Here is a 20,758-nt window from a genome sequence, read left to right as displayed (position 1 = left end):
TAGCTCCAACAGTACAGTAGTATCGAACTAAATGCTTGTGTTTCTAGCTCCAACAGTACAGTAGTATCTAACTAAATGCTTGTGTTTCTAGCTCCAACAGGTCAGTAGTATCTAACTAAATGCTTGTGTTTCTAGCTCCAACAGAACAGTAGTATCTAACTAAATGCTTGTGTTTCTATCTCCAACAGTATAGTAGTATCTAACTAAATGCTTGTGTTCCTAGCTCCAACAGTAGTATCTAACTAAATGCTTGTGTTTCTAGCTCCAACAGTGCAGTAATATCTAACTAAATGCTTGTGTTTCTAGCTCCAACAGTGCAGTAATATCTAACTAAATGCTTGTGTTCCCAGCTCCAACAGGTCAGTAATATCTAACTAAATGCTTGTGTTTCTAGCTCCAACAGAGCAGTAGTATCTAACTAAATGCTTGTGTTTCTGGCTCCAACAGTCAGTAATATCTAATGCTTGTGTTTCTAGCTCCAACAGTGCGGTAATATCTAACTAAATGCTTGTTTCTAGCTCCAACAGTGCAGTAGTATCTAACTAAATGCTTGTGTTTCTAGCTCCAACAGTAGTATCTAACTAAATGATTGTGTTTCTAGCTCCAACAGTAGTATCTAACTAAATGATTGTGTTTCTAGCTCCAACAGTAGTATCTAACTAAATGCTTGTGTTTCTAGCTCCAACAGGTCAGTAATATCTAACTAAATGCTTGTGTTCCTAGTTCCAACAGTGCAGTAGTATCTAACTAAATGCTTGTGTTTCTAGCTCCAACAGAGCAGTAGTATCTAACTAAATGCTTGTGTTTCTGGCTCCAACAGTGCAGTAGTATCTAACTAAATGCTGGTGTTTCTAGCTCCAACAGTGCAGTAGTATCTAACTAAATGCTGGTGTTCCTAGCTCCAACAGTGCAGTAGTATCTAACTAAATGCTGGTGTTTCTAGCTCCAACAGTGCAGTAGTATCTAACTAAATGCTGGTGTTTCTAGCTCCAACAGTGCAGTAATATCTAACTAAATGCTTGTGTTTCTAGCTCCAACAGTGCAGTAGTATCTAACTAAATGCTTGTGTTCCTAGCTCCAACAGTAATATCTAACTAAATGCTTGTGTTCCTAGCTCCAACAGTAATATCTAACTAAAGTAGCTCAGTAGTATCTAACTAAATGCTTGTGTTCCTAGCTCCAACAGTGCAGTAATATCTAACTAAATGCTTGTGTTTCTAGCTCCAACAGTGCAGTAGTATCTAACTAAATGCTTGTGTTTCTAGCTCCAACAGTAGTATCTAACTAAATGCTTGTGTTTCTAGCTCCAACAGTGCAGTAGTATCTAACTAAATGCTTGTGTTTCTAGCTCCAACAGTGCAGTAGTATCTAACTAAATGCTTGTGTTTCTAGCTCCAACAGAGCAGTAGTATCTAACTAAATGCTTGTGTTTCTAGCTCCAACAGTAGTATCTAACTAAATGCTTGTGTTTCTAGCTCCCAGTGCAGTAGTATCTAACTAAATGCTTGTGCAGCTCCAACAGTAGTATCTAACTAAATGCTTGTGTTTCTAGCTCCAACAGTGCAGTAGTATCTAACTAAATAGCTTGTGTATCTAACTAAAGCTAGCTCCAACAGTGCAGTAATATCTAACTAAATGCTTGTGTTTCCTAGCTCCAACAGTGCAGTAGTATCTAACTAAATGCTTGTGTTTCTAGCTCCAACAGTGCAGTAATATCTAACTAAATGCTTGTGTTTCTAGCTCCAACAGTGCAGTAGTATCTAACTAAAATCCAACAGTACAGTAGTATCTAACTAAATGCTTGTGTTTCTAGCTCCAACAGTATAGTAGTATCTAACTAAATGCTTGTGTTCCTAGCTCCAACAGTAGTATCTAACTAAATGCTTGTGTTTCTAGCTCCAACAGTGCAGTAATATCTAACTAAATGCTTGTGTTTCTAGCTCCAACAGTGCAGTAATATCTAACTAAATGCTTGTGTTCCCAGCTCCAACAGTCAGTAATATCTAACTAAATGCTTGTGTTTCTAGCTCCAACAGAGCAGTAGTATCTAACTAAAGTTTCTAGCTATCAGTATACTAAATGCTTGTGTTTCTAGCTCCAACAGTGCAGTAATATCTAACTAAATGCTTGTTTCTAGCTCCAACAGTGCAGTAGTATCTAACTAAATGCTTGTGTTTCTAGCTCCAACAGTAGTATCTAACTAAATGATTGTGTTTCTAGCTCCAACAGTAGTATCTAACTAAATGATTGTGTTTCTAGCTCCAACAGTAGTATCTAACTAAATGCTTGTGTTTCTAGCTCCAACAGGTCAGTAATATCTAACTAAATGCTTGTGTTTCTAGCTCCAACAGTGCAGTATCTAACTAAAGTAGCTCCAACAGTGCAGTAGTATCTAACTAAATGCTTGTGTTTCTAGCTCCAACAGTGCAGTAGTATCTAACTAAATGCTTGTGTTTCTAGCTCCAACAGTGCAGTAATATCTAACTAAATGCTTGTGTTTCTAGCTCCAACAGTGCAGTAGTATCTAACTAAATGCTTGTGTTTCTAGCTCCAACAGTGCAGTAGTATCTAACTAAATGCTTGTGTTTCTAGCTCCAACAGTGCAGTAGTATAACTAATGCTTGTGTTTCTAGCTCCAACAGTGCAATATCTAACTAAATGTGTTTCTAGCTCCAGCAGCAGTAATATCTAACTAAATGCAGTGTTTCTAGCTCCACACAGTAGTATCTAACTAAATGCTTGTGTTTCTAGCTCCAACAGGTCAGTAGTATCTAACTAAATGCTTGTGTTTCTAGCTCCAACAGTGCAGTAGTATCTAACTAAATGCTTGTGTTTCTAGCTCCAACAGTGCAGTAGTATCTAACTAAATGCTTGTGTTCCTAGCTCCAACAGTAATATCTAACTAAATGCTTGTGTTCCTAGCTCCAACAGTAATATCTAACTAAATGCTTGTGTTTCTAGCTCCAACAGTGCAGTAGTATCTAACTAAATGCTTGTGTTCCTAGCTCCAGCAGTGCAGTAATATCTAACTAAATGCTTGTGTTTCTAGCTCCAACAGTGCAGTAATATCTAACTAAATGCTTGTGTTTCTAGCTCCAGCAGTGCAGTAGTATCTAACTAAATGCTTGTGTTTCTAGCTCCAACAGTGCAGTAGTATCTAACTAAATGCTTGTGTTTCTAGCTCCAACAGAGCAGTAGTATCTAACTAAATGCTTGTGTTCCCAGCTCCAACAGTGCAGTAGTATCTAACTAAATGCTTGTGTTTCTAGCTCCAACAGTACAGTAGTATCTAACTAAATGCTTGTGTTTCTAGCTCCAACAGTACAGTAGTATCTAACTAAATGCTTGTGTTTCTCCAACAGTGCAGTAATATCTAACTAAATGCTTGTGTTTCTAGCTCCAACAGTGCAGTAATATCTAACTAAATGCTTGTGTTTCTAGCTCCAACAGTGCAGTAATATCTAACTAAATGCTTGTGTTTCTAGCTCCAACTCAGTAATATCTAACTAAATGCTTGTGTTTCTAGCTCCAACAGTGCAGTAATATCTAACTAAATGCTTGTGTTTTAGCTCCAACAGTACAGTAGTATCTAACTAAATGCTTGTGTTTCTAGCACCAACAGTGCAGTAGTATCTAACTAAATGCTTGTGTTTCTAGCTCCAACAGTGCAGTAGTATCTAACTAAATGCTTGTGTTTCTAGCTCCAACAGTCAGTAATATCTAACTAAATGCTTGTGTTTCTAGCTCCAACAGTGCAGTAATATCTAACTAAATGATTGTGTTTCTAGTAGTGCAGTATATCTAACTAAATGCTTGTGTTTCTAGCTCCAACAGTGCAGTAGTATCTAACTAAATGCTTGTGTTTCTAGCTCCAACAGTGCAGTAATATCTAACTAAATGCTTGTGTTTCTAGCTCCAACAGTAGTATCTAACTAAATGCTTGTGTTTCTAGCTCCAACAGTCAGTATCTAACTAAATGCTTGTGTTTCTAGCTCCAACAGAGCAGTAATATCTAACTAAATGCTTGTGTTCCTAGTTCCAACAGTGCAGTAGTATCTAACTAAATGCTTGTGTAGCTCCAACAGTCAGTAATCTAATGCTTGTGTTCTAGCTCCAACAGTGCAGTAGTATCTAACTAAATGTTTCTAGCTCCAACAGTGCAGTAGTATCTAACTAAATGCTTGCTAGCTCAACAGTGCAGTAGTATCTAACTAAATGCTTGTGTTCCTAGCTCCAACAGTGCAGTAATATCTAACTAAATGCTTGTGTTTCTAGCTCCAACAGTGCAGTAATATCTAACTAAATGCTTGTGTTCCTAGCTCCAACAGTGCAGTAGTATCTAACTAAAAGCTCCAACAGTGCAGTAGTATCTAACTAAATGCTTGTGTATCTAGCTCCAACAGTGCAGTAGTATCTAACTAAATGCTTGTGTTTCTAGCTCCAACAGTGCAGTAATATCTAACTAAATGCTTGTGCTCCTAGCTCCAACAGTAGTATCTAACTAAATGATTGTGTTTCTAGCTCCAACAGTAGTATCTAACTAAATGATTGTGTTTCTAGCTCCAACAGTAGTATCTAACTAAATGCTTGTGTTTCTAGCTCCAACAGGTCAGTAATATCTAACTAAATGCTTGTGTTTCTAGCTCCAACAGTGCAGTAGTATCTAACTAAATGCTTGTGTTCCTAGTTCCAACAGAGCAGTAGTATCTAACTAAATGCTTGTGTTTCTAGCTCCAACAGTCAGTAATACCTAATGCTTGTGTTTCTAGCTCCAACAGAGCAGTAGTATCTAACTAAATGCTTGTGTTTCTAGCTCCAACAGTGCAGTAGTATCTAACTAAATGCTTGTGTTTCTAGCTCCAGCAGTGCAGTAATATCTAACTAAATGCTTGTGTTTCTAGCTCCAACAGTGCAGTAGTATCTAACTAAATGCTTGTGTTTCTAGCTCCAACAGTGCAGTAGTATCTAACTAAATGCTTGTGTTTCTAGCTCCAACAGAGCAGTAGTATCTAACTAAATGCTTGTGTTCCTAGCTCCAACAGTACAGTAGTATCTAACTAAATGCTTGTGTTCCTAGCTCCAACAGGTCAGTAATATCTAACTAAATGCTTGTGTTTCTATCTCCAGCAGTGCAGTAGTATCTAACTAAATGCTAGTGTTTCTAGCTCTAACAGTGCAGTAGTATCTAACTAAATGCTTGTGTTTCTAGCTCCAACAGTAGTATCTAACTAAATGCTTGTGTTCCTAGCTCCAACAGTGCAGTAATATCTAACTAAATGCTTGTGTTTCTAGCTCCAACAGTGCAGTAGTATCTAACTAAATGCTTGTGTTTCTAGCTCCAACAGTGCAGTAGTATCTAACTAAATGCTTGTGTTTCTAGCTCCAACAGTAGTATCTAACTAAATGCTTGTGTTCCTAGCTCCAACAGTGCAGTAATATCTAACTAAATGCTTGTGTTTCTAGCTCCAACAGTGCAGTAGTATCTAACTAAATGCTTGTGTTTCTAGCTCCAACAGTGCAGTAGTATCTAACTAAATGCTTGTGTTTCTATCTCCAACAGTGCGGTAATATCTAACTAAATGCTTGTGTTTCTAGCTCCAACAGTGCAGTAGTTCTAACTAAATGCTTGTGTTCCTAGTTCCATCAGTGTAGTAGTATCTAACTAAATGCTTGTGTTTCTAGCTCCAACAGGTCAGTAGTATCTAACTAAATGCTTGTGTTTCTAGCTCCAACAGGTCAGTAATATCTAACTAAATGCTTGTGTTTCTAGCTCCAACAGTGCAGTAGTATCTAACTAAATGCTTGTGTTTCTTCTAGCTCCAACAGTGCAGTAATATCTAACTAAATGCTTGTGTTTCTAGCTCCAACAGTGTAGTAGTATCTAACTAAATGCTTGTGTTTCTAGCTCCAACAGAGCAGTAGTATCTAACTAAATGCTTGTGTTTCTAGCTCCAACAGTGCAGTAGTATCTAACTAAATGCTTGTGTTTCTTCTAGCTCCAACAGGTCAGTAATATCTAACTAAATGCTTGTGTTTCTAGCTCCAACAGTGCAGTAGTATCTAACTAAATGCTTGTGTTTCTTCTAGCTCCAACAGTGCAGTAATATCTAACTAAATGCTTGTGTTTCTAGCTCCAACAGTGTAGTATCTAACTAAATGCTTGTGTTTCTAGCTCCAACAGAGCAGTATCTAACTAAATGCTTGTGTTTCTAGCTCCAACAGAGCAGTAGTATCTAACAATACACAGAAATCTAAAAGTAAAAGAATGTAAGGAATATATAAATATACAGTAGAATAGAATACAGTATGTACATATGAGGGTAGCAGCCTCTAAGGTGCAGGGTTGAGAGTGACTAGTGATTTCATGTCTATAGGGTAGCAGCCTCTAAGGTGCAGGGTTGAGAGTGACTAGTGATTTCATGTCTATAGGGTAGCAGCCTCTAAGGTGCAGGGCTGAGAGTGACTAGTGATTTCATGTCTATAGGGTAGCAGCCTCTAAGGTGCAGGGCTGAGAGTGACTAGTGATTCCATGTCTATAGGGCAGCAGCCTCTAAGGTGCAGGGCTGAGAGTGACTAGTGATTCCATGTCTATAGGGTAGCAGCCTCTAAGGTGCAGGGTTGAGAGTGACTAGTGATTTCATGTCTATAGGGCAGCAGCCTCTAAGGTGCAGGGTTGAGAGTGACTAGTGTTCCATTATTAAAGTGGCCAGTGAAGTCTCTGTCTATAGGGTAGCAGCCTCTAAGGTGCAGGGTTGAGAGTGACTAGTGATTTCATGTCTATAGGGCAGCAGCCTCTAAGGTGCAGGGTTGAGAGTGACCAGTGATTTCATGTCTATAGGGCAGCAGCCTCTAAGGTGCAGGGTTGAGAGTGACCAGTGATTCCATGTCTATAGGGCAGCAGCCTCTAAGGTGCAGGGTTGAGAGTGACTAGTGTTCCATTATTAAAGTGGCCAGTGAAGTCTCTGTCTATAGGGTAGCAGCCTCTAAGGTGCAGGGTTGAGAGTGACTAGTGATTTCATGTCTATAGGGCAGCAGCCTCTAAGGTGCAGGGTTGAGAGTGACTAGTGTTCCAGTATTAAAGTGGCCAGTGATTTCAAGTCTATCTATATGGGGCAGCAGCCTCTAAGGTGCAGGGTTACGTAACCGGGTGGAAGCCGCCTAGTGAGTTACAGTTCATATGAGGAAATCAGTCAATTGAAATAAATGAACTAAACCCTAATCTATGGATTTGGGTCTGCACATGACTGGGCAGGGGCACAGCCATTGGTTGGCCTGGGAGAGCATAGACCCACCCACTAGCAGCCATTGGTTGGCCTGGGAGAGCATAGACCCACCCACTAGCAGCCATTGGTTGGCCTGGGAGGCCTTAGGCCCACCCACTTGGGAGCCATGCTGTTTAATCAGCTTCTTGATGTGCCTGTCAGGTGGATGGATTATATTAGCAAAGGAGAAATGCTTTTTTTTTAACAGAGATGGAAACAAATTTATGCACAACATGTTTTATTTAATATTTTATTTCAGCTCATGAAACCAACACTTAAAACATGTTGCGTTTATATTTTTGTTCGGTATAAATAGCATTGTGGCAAAACAAGCAATGTAGAGAATCATTCTACAATCTAAACCACTGTGAAAGTCATTTCATTTTCAACAGGTGTACAAGCTAGACAATCTATAACTCACATTTCTATGTGAATATGGTCATACTGGACCTTTACTTTGACAGGTGTCCAGATACCTGGAAGGTTTAACACACGTCTCTCGAAGTGGCCACTTGCACACGCCCCGTCACGGGTGCACATGTTTAGGGTAATCACACCCCATCACGGGTGCACATGTTAAGGGTAATCACGCCCCGTGTGTACATGTTAAGGGTAATCACGCCCCGTGTGTACATGTTAAGGGTAATCACGCCCCGTGTGTACATGTTAAGGGTAATCATGCCCCGTGTGTACACGTTAAGGGTAATCACGCCCCATCACGGGTGTACATGTTTAGGGTAATCACGCCCCATCACGGGTGTACATGTTAAGGGTAATCACGCCCTGTCACGGGTGTACATGTTAAGGGTAATCACGCCCCGTGTGTACATGTTAAGGGTAATCACGCCCCGTGTGTACATGTTAAGGGTAATCATGCCCCGTGTGTACATGTTAAGGGTAATCACGCCCCATCACGGGTGTACATGTTTAGGGTAATCACGCCCCATCACGGGTGTACATGTTAAGGGTAATCACGCCCTGTCACGGGTGTACATGTTAAGGGTAATCACGCCCCGTGTGTACATGTTAAGGGTAATCACGCCCCGTGTGTACATGTTAAGGGTAATCACGCCCCATCACGGGTGTACATGTTTAGGGTAATCACGCCCCATCCCGTGTGTACATGTTAAGGGTAATCACGCCCCATCACGGGTGTACATGTTTAGGGTAATCACGCCCCATCACGGGTGTACATGTTAAGGGTAATCACGCCCTGTCACGGGTGTACATGTTTAGGGTAATCACGCCCCGTCACGGGTGTACATGTTTTGGGTAATCACGCCCCGTCACGGGTGTACATGTTTAGGGTAAATCCCTCCAGCTAATGCTGACACCAATCCAATACTTTTACATCCACAATGGTGAGAATACTTTGGGAAAGTGTTGAAGAATTGGGAACTCATGGCCCATGGACACCATTCCCAGACAGTTCCCACTACATTACCTTTAAATTACTGTTACATTACCTTAACATTATCTTAACAGTTCCCCCTACATTACCTTTAAATTACTGTTACATTACCTTAACATTATCTTAACAGTTCCCACACATTACCTTTAAATTACTGTTACGTTACATTATATTAACAGTTCGCACTACATTACCTTTACATTACCTTGCCATTATCTTAACAGTTCCCGTTACATTACCGGTACATTATCTTAATAGTTACCACTACTTTATCTTAACAGTTCCCACTGCATTACCTTTAAATTACCATTACATTACCTTAACATTTTCTTGCCAGTTCCCACTACATTACCTTTACATTACTGTCACATTACCTTACCGTTATATTAACAGTTCCCACTACATTTCCATTACATGACCTTTATCTTAACGGTGCCAACTACATTACTTTACATTATCTTAACAGTTTCCACTACATTGCCTTACCGTTATATTGACAGTTACAACTACATTACCTTTACATTATCTTAACAGTTCCCACACATTACCTTTAAATTACTGTTACATTACATTATATTGACAGTTCCCACTACATTACCTTTACATTACCTTACCATTATCTTAACAGTTCCCACTACATTACCTTGCCGTTATATTGACAGTTCCCACTGCATTTCCATTACATTACCATTATCTTAACAGTTCCCACTACATTACCTTGCCGTTATATTGACAGTTCCCACTACATTACCTTTACATTATCTTAACAGTTCCCACGCATTGCCTTTAAATTACTGTTACATTACCATTACATTACCTTGACAGTATCTTAACAGTTCCCACACATTACCTTTAAATTGCGGTTACATTACCTTACCGTTATATTAACAGTTCCCACTACATTTCCATTACATTACCTTTATCTTAATAGTGCCAACTACATTACTTTACATTATCTTAACAGTTCACACTACATTATTTTAGCAGTTCCCACTACATTACCTTTACATTATCTTAACAGTTCCCACACATTCCCTTTAAATTACGGTTGCATTACCTTAACAGTTCCCACTACATTACCTTTACATTATCTTAACAGTTCCCACACATTACCTTTAAATTACGGTTACATTACCTTAGCAGTTCCCACTACATTACCTTTACATTACCTTAACAGTTCCCACACATTACATTTACATGATCTTAACAGTTCCCACACATTACCTTTAAATGAATGTTACATTACCTTTACATTACCTTAACAGTTCCCACTACATTACCTTTACATTATCTTAACAGTTCCCACACATTACCTTTAAATGAATGTTAAATTACCTTTACATTATCTTAACAGTTCCCACACATTACCTTTAAATTACGGTTACATTACCTTAACAGTTCCCACTACATTATTTTAACAGTTCCCACTACATTACCATTCCATTGCCTTTACATTAGAGTCATTTAGCAGACCCTCGTATCCACTACTCACGTTGAACAGAGTTGATGAGGTCCCTGTACTTGCTCCTGATCTCTCTCCTCCGCGCCGGATCATTGTCCTCATCCTGCATGTCTGCTGGGCTGCACCCGGCCTCATCATCATCACCGCCGACGGCTGCCGCTGTATCCCCACGCTCCGCTGCCCTGCCGTCACCTTTACCCCCGGGCACACCGTTCTGACGGGGAGGAGCGGTCTCGTCCCCTCCGCGGCTGGCTCGCCTCATCTTGGATGGGGGTATTGGTATTGTATGCAGTTGTTTGGTATTCCTCTCTCCTCTAATTCTTTTAGGTTTTGGCTATCACCCCTCTTCAGAGCTGGAGCGTCGGGGGGGAAAGTTGGGAGACAGTCAGGTATCGATTCATTTTAATTGCCAGTGCTTTAAGGAAATCCTAGTGTTGAGCGATTAGGGTTTTTTGAGGTCGGTTCTATGATTACATTTTTGTTTTTTTAATCACAGTTTTCGTTTTCGATTATATATATATATATATTTGTTGTTTTTTTTACATTAAATACACTACATTATGTTGGTTGAATGCTGTAACAGAATAAAACAATGAATAACAGGCCCATGATGGTAGTGACTGCTCATTACTGCTCATCACTTATTAACCATCATTTATTCACATTACTTTAATAAAATACTTAAGTTTTATTTGATGACTTGATTATTTCCTTCCAAGTCTCTATAGAGCTGCTGCAAAATCTCTATTTAGTAGTTCTTCAACGTAAATAAGAAGTACTTTTATGACAGCTGAAAACGAACTATCAATCACTTACAGGGCATTCGGAAGAGTATTCAGACCCCCTTCCCTTTTTCCACATTTAGTTACATTACAGCCTTATTCTAAAATTCATTCAATAAAAACAATTCTCATCAATCTACACCCAATAATGACAAAGCAAAAACAAGATTTTAGAAATGTTTGCAAATGTTAAAAAAAAAAAATTAAAAACGAAATAGCGTATTCAGACCCTTTGCTGTGAGACTCAAAATTGAGTTCAGGTGCATCCTGTTTCTATTGATCATCCTTGAGATGTTTCTACAAGTTGATTGGAGTCCACCTGTGGTAAATTCAATTGATTGGACATGATTTGGAAAAGGCACACACCTGTCTATATAAAGGTCCCACAGTTGACAGTGCATGTCAGAGCAAAAACCAAGCCACGAGGTCGAAGGAATTGTCCGTAGAGCTCAGAGACAGGATTGAGCCGAGGCACAGATCTGAGGAAGGGTATCAACACATTTCTGAAGCATTGAAGTTCCTCAAGAACACAGTGGCCTCCATCATTCTGAAATGTAAGAAGTTTAGAATCACCAAGACTCTTCCTTGAGCTGGCTGCCTGGACAAACTGAGCAATCGGGGGAGAAGGGCCTTGGTCAGGGAGGTGACTCCCAAATATTAGCATCATATCCAAGAAGACTCGAGGCTGTAATCGCTGCCAAAGGTGCTTCAACAAAGTACTGAGTAAAAGGTCTGAATACTTATATAAATGTGATATTTCAGTTGTATTTTTAATACATTAGCAGAAATGTCTAAACCTGTTTTTTGCTTTCTCATTATTGATGACGGGGGGGAACAATTGAATCCATTTTTTAACACGGCTGTAATGTAACCAAATGTGGATAAGTCAAGGGGTCCTAATACTTTTGAATGCGCTGTAGATCGTTTATTTTCAGGTAGAGATACCTTGCCTTGTGAAGCAACAGCTGCTCTTTATATCCCATTATGATCACGCTTTTCCCCCCTGTATTTTATTTAACTAAGCAAGTCAGTTAAAAACAATATTATTTACAATAACGGCCATACATCTGCCAAACCAGGACGACGCTGGGCCAATAGTGCGCGTAAAAGACTGGACAAGTAGAGGCGCAATGCATAATGGTCATTGAAGTTAATTACCACGTTTTACGCGCTAAACTATGTACAATATTGGCCTGTTGGAAACTGCAACTCCCTACTACATTCGCACAGTTCAAGCTGGATCCGATTTACCTCTACAGAGCTGTGCAATCTGCGCGTTGTGCTCACATACACGTTTAAAAAATTAATGGAATTGAAATAATTGAACCGATGACGGTCAATTTAGTTGTTTATAAAAAATAAAAATGATCGATATTTCGGTTAATCGATCAGCACTAGGAAATCCTGGTATCCATAACAGCAACGCCAGTTTACTTCCTGGTACTAGGAAAAATAGCTGGAAAGGGACGCCGAGCCACTTCAATGGGTGGAAAACACGACAAAATGGTTATGTCTTCACAATTATTAAAATGCAAACAGTGAACTTAGTATTGTTGTTCGTTTTTTTTTCTTCTTTTAACTACACATTCTAGCTAACTTGATGTCAACGTTACTGAGCTAGCTAACGCAGAGACAAAAGTTATGGCAATGACAAAGTCCCTTCAAATAAAATAAAAATCTGGCCACATAATTCATATATTCGATTTCTGTTCAACTTCATATTAATAATGCACATCGCTAACTACTCACAGGAGAGCCTTGTTGACAGTCCTCAAAGCAAACCACTTTTCTGACAGAAACGAACGTATTAGGTGAAGAAACCTCTGTGAAGCTTGACACAATAATGCACGTTGCTGTTCGCCTTCAAAATAAAAGTCCCCGATTTGAAACTGGTAAAAATAGTGGAATAATGCCATATTTGGACTAGATAATACTAAACATGGTTGGAATGTTACATAAAATACAGTAATTAATTAATTTGACAAACTGTGGATATATCAGACTGCATAATTGCGTTGGTGGCATACAGTATACACTGTCCGGCCTTACCTATGGAGTAAAAGGACTCTGAAACCATGAAATGGGTAAGGCTGTACAGTGTCAGTGTCACCCATAGATTTCAATTCCAAAGAGGTTGCACAAATACTAGCGTCATGGCTCTTATTTACGGAACTTTGACAAAATACCTCCCCAGTTAACTATTGCACTCTCCAGCCTTACCAATGGGAAAGGAGGAAACCTAGTCAGTTGCACAACTGAAATGTCTTCCACGTGCATAATTGACATCCACGTCGCCCGGGGGGGAAAAAACTATTTAATTATATAGCCAGCGGGTTAACTGCCTTAATCAGGGGCAGATCGACAGATTTTTACCTTGTCAGCTTAGGGATTCGATCTAGCATCCTTTCAGTTACTGGTCCAACGCTCTAACCACTAGGCTACCTGCCTCCTCTAACCACTAGGCTACCTGCCTCCTCTAACCACTAGGCTACCTGCCTCCTCTAATTACTAGGCTACCTGCCTCCTCTAACCACTAGGCTACCTGCCTCCTCTAACCACTAGGCTACCTGCCTCCTCTAACCACTAGGCTACCTGCCTCCTCTAACCACTAGGCTACCTGCCTCCTCTAACCACTAGGCTACCTGCCTCCTCTAACCACTAGGTTACCTGCCTCCTCTAACCACTAGGTTACCTGCCTCCTCTAACCGCTAGGCTACCTGCCTCCTCTAACCGCTAGGCTACCTGCCTCCTCTAACCGCTAGGCTACCTGCCTCCTCTAACCACTAGGCTACCTGCCTCCTCTAACCACTAGGCTACCTGCCTCCTCTAATTACTAGGCTACCTGCCTCCTCTAACCACTAGGCTAGGCTACCTGCCTCCTCTAACCACTAGGCTAGGCTACCTGCCTCCTCTAACCACTAGGCTAGGCTACCTGCCTCCTCTAACCACTAGGCTAGGCTACCTGCCTCCTCTAACCACTAGGCTAGGCTACCTGCCTCCTCTAACCACTAGGCTAGGCTACCTGCCTCCTCTAACCACTAGGCTAGGCTACCTGCCTCCTCTAACCACTAGGCTACCTGCCTCCTCTAACCACTAGGCTACCTGCCTCCTCTAACCACTAGGCTACCTGCCTCCTCTAACCACTAGGCTACCTGCCTCCTCTAACCACTAGGCTACCTGCCTCCTCTAACCACTAGGCTACCTGCCTCCTCTAACCACTAGGCTACCTGCCTCCTCTAACCACTAGGCTACCTGCCTCCTCTAATTACTAGGCTACCTGCCTCCTCTAACCACTAGGCTAGGCTACCTGCCTCCTCTAACCACTAGGCTAGGCTACCTGCCTCCTCTAACCACTAGGCTACCTGCCTCCTCTAACCACTAGGCTACCTGCCTCCTCTAATTACCAGGCTACCTGCCTCCTCTAATTACCAGGCTACCTGCCTCCTCTAATTACCAGGCTACCTGCCTCCTCTAACCACTAGGCTACCTGCCTCCTCTAATTACCAGGCTACCTGCCGCCCAACAATGGAATCTGCACCCATGAAATGGGATCTCGGCCTACTCAGTGACACCCACAGAACACGACTTTGTAGAGTTTACACAAATATTAGCGTCATAGCTATTATTGCAGGACTCTGAAACGCATACTAGACTAACTGGGGAGGTGATTTGCCACAGTCAAAAGTAATAATAAATTAAGGCTAAGAGGTAGTTTTTACCTGATCTAACTTTGAATATCTTCAAATAGCCTTTGTACGTGTATGTAGACCACATTGATAAAAGGACAGGATATCTTGTGGTTCACTGAGCAGTGGCACGTACAGTATGTTTGATAACTAGGGAGAGTGAGGAGAGGTATGGCCATTCACCTCCTCCGCTACGAAAGGGATTGAACCCACATGGAGGCAACCATTCACCTCCTCCGCTACGAAAGGGATTGATAACTGTGAGGAGAGGTATGGCCATTCACCTCCTCCGCTACGAAAGGGATTGAACCCACATGGAGGCAACCATTCACCTCCTCCGCTACGAAAGGGATTGATAACTGTGAGGAGAGGTATGGCCATTCACCTCCTCCGCTACGAAAGGGATTGAACCCACATGGAGGCAACCATTCACCTCCTCCGCTACAAAAGGGATTGATAACTGTGAGGAGAGGTATGGCCATTCACCTCCTCCGCTACGAAAGGGATTGATAACTGTGAGGAGAGGTATGGCCATTCACCTCCTCCGCATACGAAAGGGATTGATAACTGTGAGGAGAGGTATGGCCATTCACCTCCTCCGCTACGAAAGGGATTGATAACTGTGAGGAGAGGAGATGGCCATTCACCTCCTCCGCTACGAATGGGATTGATAACTGTGAGGGAGAGGTATTCATTCCTCCTCCGCTACGAAAGGGATTGATAACTGTGAGGAGAGGTATGGCCATTCACCTCCTCCGCTTGGGCTCAATTTACCTACGAAAGGGATTGATAACTGTGAGGAGAGGTATGGCCATTCACCTCCTCCGCTACGAAAGGGATTGATAACTGTGAGGAGAGGTATGGCCATTCACCTCCTCCGCTACGAATGGGATTGATAACTGTGAGGAGAGGTATGGCCATTCACCTCCTCCGCTACGAAAGGGATTGATAACTGTGAGGAGAGGTATGGCCATTCACCTCCTCCGCTACGAAAGGGATTGATAACTGTGAGGAGAGGTATGGCCATTCACCTCCTCCGCTACGAAAGGGATTGATAACTGTGAGGAGAGGTATGGCCATTCACCTCCTCCGCTACGAAAGGGATTGATAACTGTGAGGAGAGGTATGGCCATTCACCTCCTCCGCTATTTAAAGGGATTGATAACTGTGAGGAGAGGTATGGCCATTCACCTCCTCCGCTACGAAAGGGATTGATAACTGTGAGGAGAGGTATGGCCATTCACCTCCTCCGCTACGAAAGGGATTGATAACTGTGAGGAGAGGTATGGCCATTCACCTCCTCCGCTACGAAAGGGATTGATAACTGTGAGGAGAGGTATGGCCATTCACCTCCTCCGCTTGGGCTCAATTTACCTACGAAAGGGATTGATAACTGTGAGGAGAGGTATGGCCATTCACCTCCTCCGCTACGAAAGGGATTGAACCCACATGGAGGCAACCATTCACCTCCTCCGCTACGAACGGGATTGAACCCACATGGAGGCAACCATTCACCTCCTCCGCTACGAAAGGGATTGAACCCACATGGAGGCAACCATTCACCTCCTCCGCTACGAAAGGGATTGAACCCACATGGAGGCAACCATTCACCTCCTCCGCTACGAAAGGGATTGAACCCACATGGAGGCTGGTATATGAATAATAATCATTAGATACACATTTCACATGGAATGTCAAGTCAACATAACGTAGTAATATTTTGCCCAAATACCATATTTTTATCCCAATAATTGCTGTAATAGATGTGAAATGACTTTATTTAGGTCGTTGTTTACACTACAATGTTCTATCTGTTCATGTTATTTAGTTAATTCAGACATTGTTCATGATAAACAGGGTCTTTGAAGTCCAAATATGACCCTTTTTGGTCATGTAGAAAGACAAAAACAGGTGTAAATGTGTTTCGCTTCATTTGTAAATGTTTTTACTGCGTCAGTGTTTACGGCCTTCGCTGTGTAGGTACAATTTACTTTCATTCAAAACAGCATTTTTGAAGAACTACAGATGAGCAGCAGGTACTTCTAATCAGGGTTGTCACTGACAACTAGTGTGAACAGTTCATATGCAGGTAGCCTAGTTCATAACAGTACCTGATGTAAATAAAAACCCATTTTTGTATTTCAAGGCCTACCTTCAAACTCAGTGCCACTTTGCTTGACATTATGGGAAAATCAAATGAAATCAGCCAAGACCTCAGAAAAGGTCTGGTTCATCCTTGGGAACAATTTCCAAACGCCTGAAGGTACCACGTTCATCTGTACCAACAATAGTATGCAAGTATAAACACCATGGGACCACACAGCCGTCATACCTCTCAGGAAGGAGACGCATTCTGTCTCCTAGAGATGAACATACTTTGGTGTGAAAAGTGCAAATAAATCCCAGAACAGCAGCAAAGGACCTTGTGAAGATGCTGGAGGAAACAGGTACAAAAGTATCTATATCCACAGTAAAACGAGTCCTATATCGACATAACCTGAAAGGCCGCTCAGCAAGGAAGAAGCCACTGCTCCAAAACCGCCATAAAAAAGCCGGACTACGATTTGCAACTGCACATGGGGACAAAGATCGTACTTTTTGGAGAAATGTCCTCTGGTCGGATGAAACAAAATAGAACTGTTTGGCCATAATGACCATCATTATGTTTGGAGTGAAAAGGGGGAGGCTTGCAAGCCGAAGAACACCATCCCAACCGTGAAGCACGGGGGTGGCAGCATCATGTTGTAGAGGTGCTTTGCTGCAGGAGGGACTGGTGCACTACGCAAAATAGATGGCATCATGAGGAATTAAAATGATGTGAATATATTGAAGCAACATCTCAAGACATCAATCAGGAAGTTAAAGCTTGGTCACAAATGGGTCTTCCAAATGGACAATGACCCCAAGCATACTTCCAAAGTTGTGTAAAAATGGCTAAAGGACAACAAAGTCAAGGTATTGGAGTGGCCATCCGAACTCAATCCTATAGAAAATTTGTGGGCAGAACTGAAAAAGCGTGTGCGAGCAAGAAGGCCTACAAACCTGACTCCGTTACACCAGCTCTGTCAGAAGGAGTGGGCCAAAATTCACCCAACTTATTGTGGAAAGCTTGTGGAAGGCTACCCGATAAGTTTGACCCAATTTAAACAATTTAAAGGCAACGCTACCAAATACTAATTGAGTGTATGTAAACTTCTGACCCACTGGGAATGTGATGAAAGAAATAAAAGCTGAAATAAATCATTCTCTCGACTATTATTCTGTCATTTCACATTCTTAAATTAAAGTGGTGATCCTAACTAACCTAAGACAGGGAAGTTTTACTAGGATGAAATATTAGGAATTGTGAAAAACAGAGTTGAAATGTATTTCGCTAAGGTGTATGTAAACTTCCGACTTCAACTGTATCTACTACAAATTACTACACTCTAAGAGATATATATTACAGACTACTACACACAAACAATGTCCTTTTCACGCAGCATTGTCCTTAGCCCCAGGCTTAGACTGTCCCTGGGCTAGCCTATACTGTGTTTATGAAAGTAGGGCTACTGAAACCAACGGTCACTTTTCTGGAGAAGAATATTCAAAAGTAGGCGAGAATGAATTGTGATTGGCTAGCCCCAGAACGACAGTGCGAACATTGCTTCAGAGCAGGGCTCTGTGATAGGCCAGCCCTGGGCTAAGGTTGTGCCATCCCCCTTCAGAATGTGGACGTGTGAACAGTCTCCAAGGTAAAAGCTCTCTTGGCCCAGGGCAAAACCTCTCTTGGCCCAGGGTAAAACCTCTCTTGGCCCAGGGTAAAAGCTCTCTTGGCCCAGGGCAAAGTGCAGTGTGAACAGTCTCTTATACCCAGGGTAAAAGCTCTCTTGGCCCAGGGTAAAACCTCTCTTGGCCCAGGGCAAAGTGCAGTGTGAACAGTCTCTTATCCCCAGGGTAAAAGCTCTCTTGGCCCAGGGTAAAAGCTCTCTTGGCCCAGGGTAAAACCTCTCTTGGCCCAGGGTAAAAGCTCTCTTGGCCCAGGGCAAAGTGCAGTGTGAACAGTCTCTTATCCCCAGGGTAAAAGCTCTCTTGGCCCAGGGTAAAACCTCTCTTGGCCCAGGGTAAAACCTCTCTTGGCCCAGGGCAAAGTGCAGTGTGAACAGTCTCTTATCCCCAGGGTAAAAGCTCTCTTGGCCCAGGGTAAAAGCTCTCTTGGCCCAGGGTAAAACCTCTCTTGGCCCAGGGTAAAAGCTCTCTTGGCCCAGGGTAAAACCTCTCTTGGCCCAGGGTAAAAGCTCTCTTGGCCCAGGGTAAAAGCTCTCTTGGCCCAGGGCAAAGTGCAGTGTGAACAGTCTCTTATCCCCAGGGTAAAAGCTCTCTTGGCCCAGGGCAAAGTGCAGTGTGAACAGTCTCTTATAGAACCTCTTCGTAACAGTACTGATATAGTACTGATGTCGTTGACCTATTAGTATAGAACCTCTGTAACAGTACTGATATAGTACTGATGTCGTTGACCTATTAGTATAGAACCTATGTAACAGTACTGATATAGTACTGATGTTGTTGACCTATTAGTATAGAACCTCTAACAGTACTGATATAGTACTGATGTCGTTGACCTATTAGTATAGAACCTCTGTAACAGTACTGATATAGTACTGATGTACCTATTAGTATAGAACCTCAGTAACAGTACTGATATAGTACTGATGTCCCTATTAGTATAGAACCTCTGTAACAGTACTGATATAGTACTGATGTACCTATTAGTATAGAACCTCTGTAACAGTACTGATATAGTACTGATGTCGTTGACCTATTAGTATAGAACCTCTGTAACAGTACTGATGTACCTATTAGTATAGAACGTCTTCGTAACAGTACTGATATAGTACTGATGCCGTTGACCTATTAGTATAGAACCTCTGTAACAGTACTGATATAGTACTGATGTCCCTATTAGTATAGAACCTCTGTAACAGTACTGATGTTGACCTATTAGTATAGAACCTCAGTAACAGTACTGATATAGTACTGATGTCGTTGACCTATTAGTATAGAACCTCTGTAACAGTACTGATAGTACTGATGTTGACCTATTAGTATAGAACCTCTGTAACAGTACTGATATAGTACTGATGTTGTTGACATATTAGTATAGAACCTCTGTAACAGTACTGATATAGTACTGATGTACCTATTAGTATAGAACCTCTGTAACAGTACTGATATAGTACTGATGTACCTATTAGTATAGAACCTCAGTAACAGTACTGATATAGTACTGATGTACCTATTAGTATAGAACCTCTGTAACAGTACTGATATAGTACTGATGTACCTATTAGTATAGAACCTCAGTAACAGTACTGATATAGTACTGATGTACCTATTAGTATAGAACCTCTTCGTAACAGTACTGATATAGTACTGATGTTGTTGACCTATTAGTATAGAACCTCTGTAACAGTACTGATATAGTACTGATGTTGTTGACCTATTAGTATAGAACCTCAGTAACAGTACTGATATAGTACTGATGTACCTATTAGTATAGAACCTCAGTAACAGTACTGATATAGTACTGATGTTGTATTGTCCCTGAAGTCCTGTGACATTACACGCTGACAGTAACAGTACTGATGTTGTTGACCTATTAGTATAGAACCTCAGTAACAGTACTGATATAGTACTGATGTCCCTATTAGTATAGAACCTCTGTAACAGTACTGATATAGTACTGATGTACCTATTAGTATAGAACCTCTGTAACAGTACTGATATAGTACTGATGTTGTTGACCTATTAGTATAGAACCTCAGTAACAGTACTGATATAGTACTGATGTACCTATTAGTATAGAACGTCTTCGTAACAGTACTGATATAGTACTGATGTTGTATTGTCCCTGAAGTCCTGTGACATTACACGCTGACAGTAACAGTACTGATGTTGTTGACCTATTAGTATAGAACCTCAGTAACAGTACTGATATAGTACTGATGTCCCTATTAGTATAGAACCTCTGTAACAGTACTGATATAGTACTGATGTACCTATTAGTATAGAACCTCAGTAACAGTACTGATATAGTACTGATGTACCTATTAGTATAGAACCTCTGTAACAGTACTGATATAGTACTGATGTTGACCTATTAGTATAGAACGTCT

General features: G+C 41.4%; 1 protein-coding gene across 4 annotated transcripts in view; it reads right to left on the bottom strand.

Annotated features, from left to right (window-relative positions):
- The window catches only part of LOC115123025 (non-structural maintenance of chromosomes element 4 homolog A-like), a 67,262-nt gene extending 54,495 nt beyond the window's left edge, over positions 1-12,767 (bottom strand). For 3 of the 4 annotated variants that reach the window (XR_010459355.1, XM_065002714.1, XM_065002716.1), the window contains exons 1-2: positions 12,667-12,767; positions 10,166-10,488 (exon numbers count right to left, since the gene is read on the bottom strand). Coding sequence is in view for 3 of the 4 variants with exons in the window: in XM_065002714.1 (XP_064858786.1) it covers positions 10,166-10,397 (232 nt within the window). In the remaining variant the exon portion in view is untranslated. Of the gene's footprint in view, positions 1-10,165; positions 10,489-11,283; positions 11,465-12,666 lie in introns of all 4 variants that reach the window. The other variant, XM_065002715.1, reaches the window with a different exon arrangement.
- Positions 12,768-20,758: the final 7,991 nt, after the last annotated feature.

The sequence above is a fragment of the Oncorhynchus nerka genome, linkage group LG16, assembly GCF_034236695.1.
Source record: "Oncorhynchus nerka isolate Pitt River linkage group LG16, Oner_Uvic_2.0, whole genome shotgun sequence".
NCBI classification, from domain to species: domain Eukaryota; kingdom Metazoa; phylum Chordata; class Actinopteri; order Salmoniformes; family Salmonidae; genus Oncorhynchus; species Oncorhynchus nerka.
The sequence above is the reverse complement of the archived record's forward strand: the minus strand, read 5'-3'. Positions and strand labels throughout refer to the sequence as shown.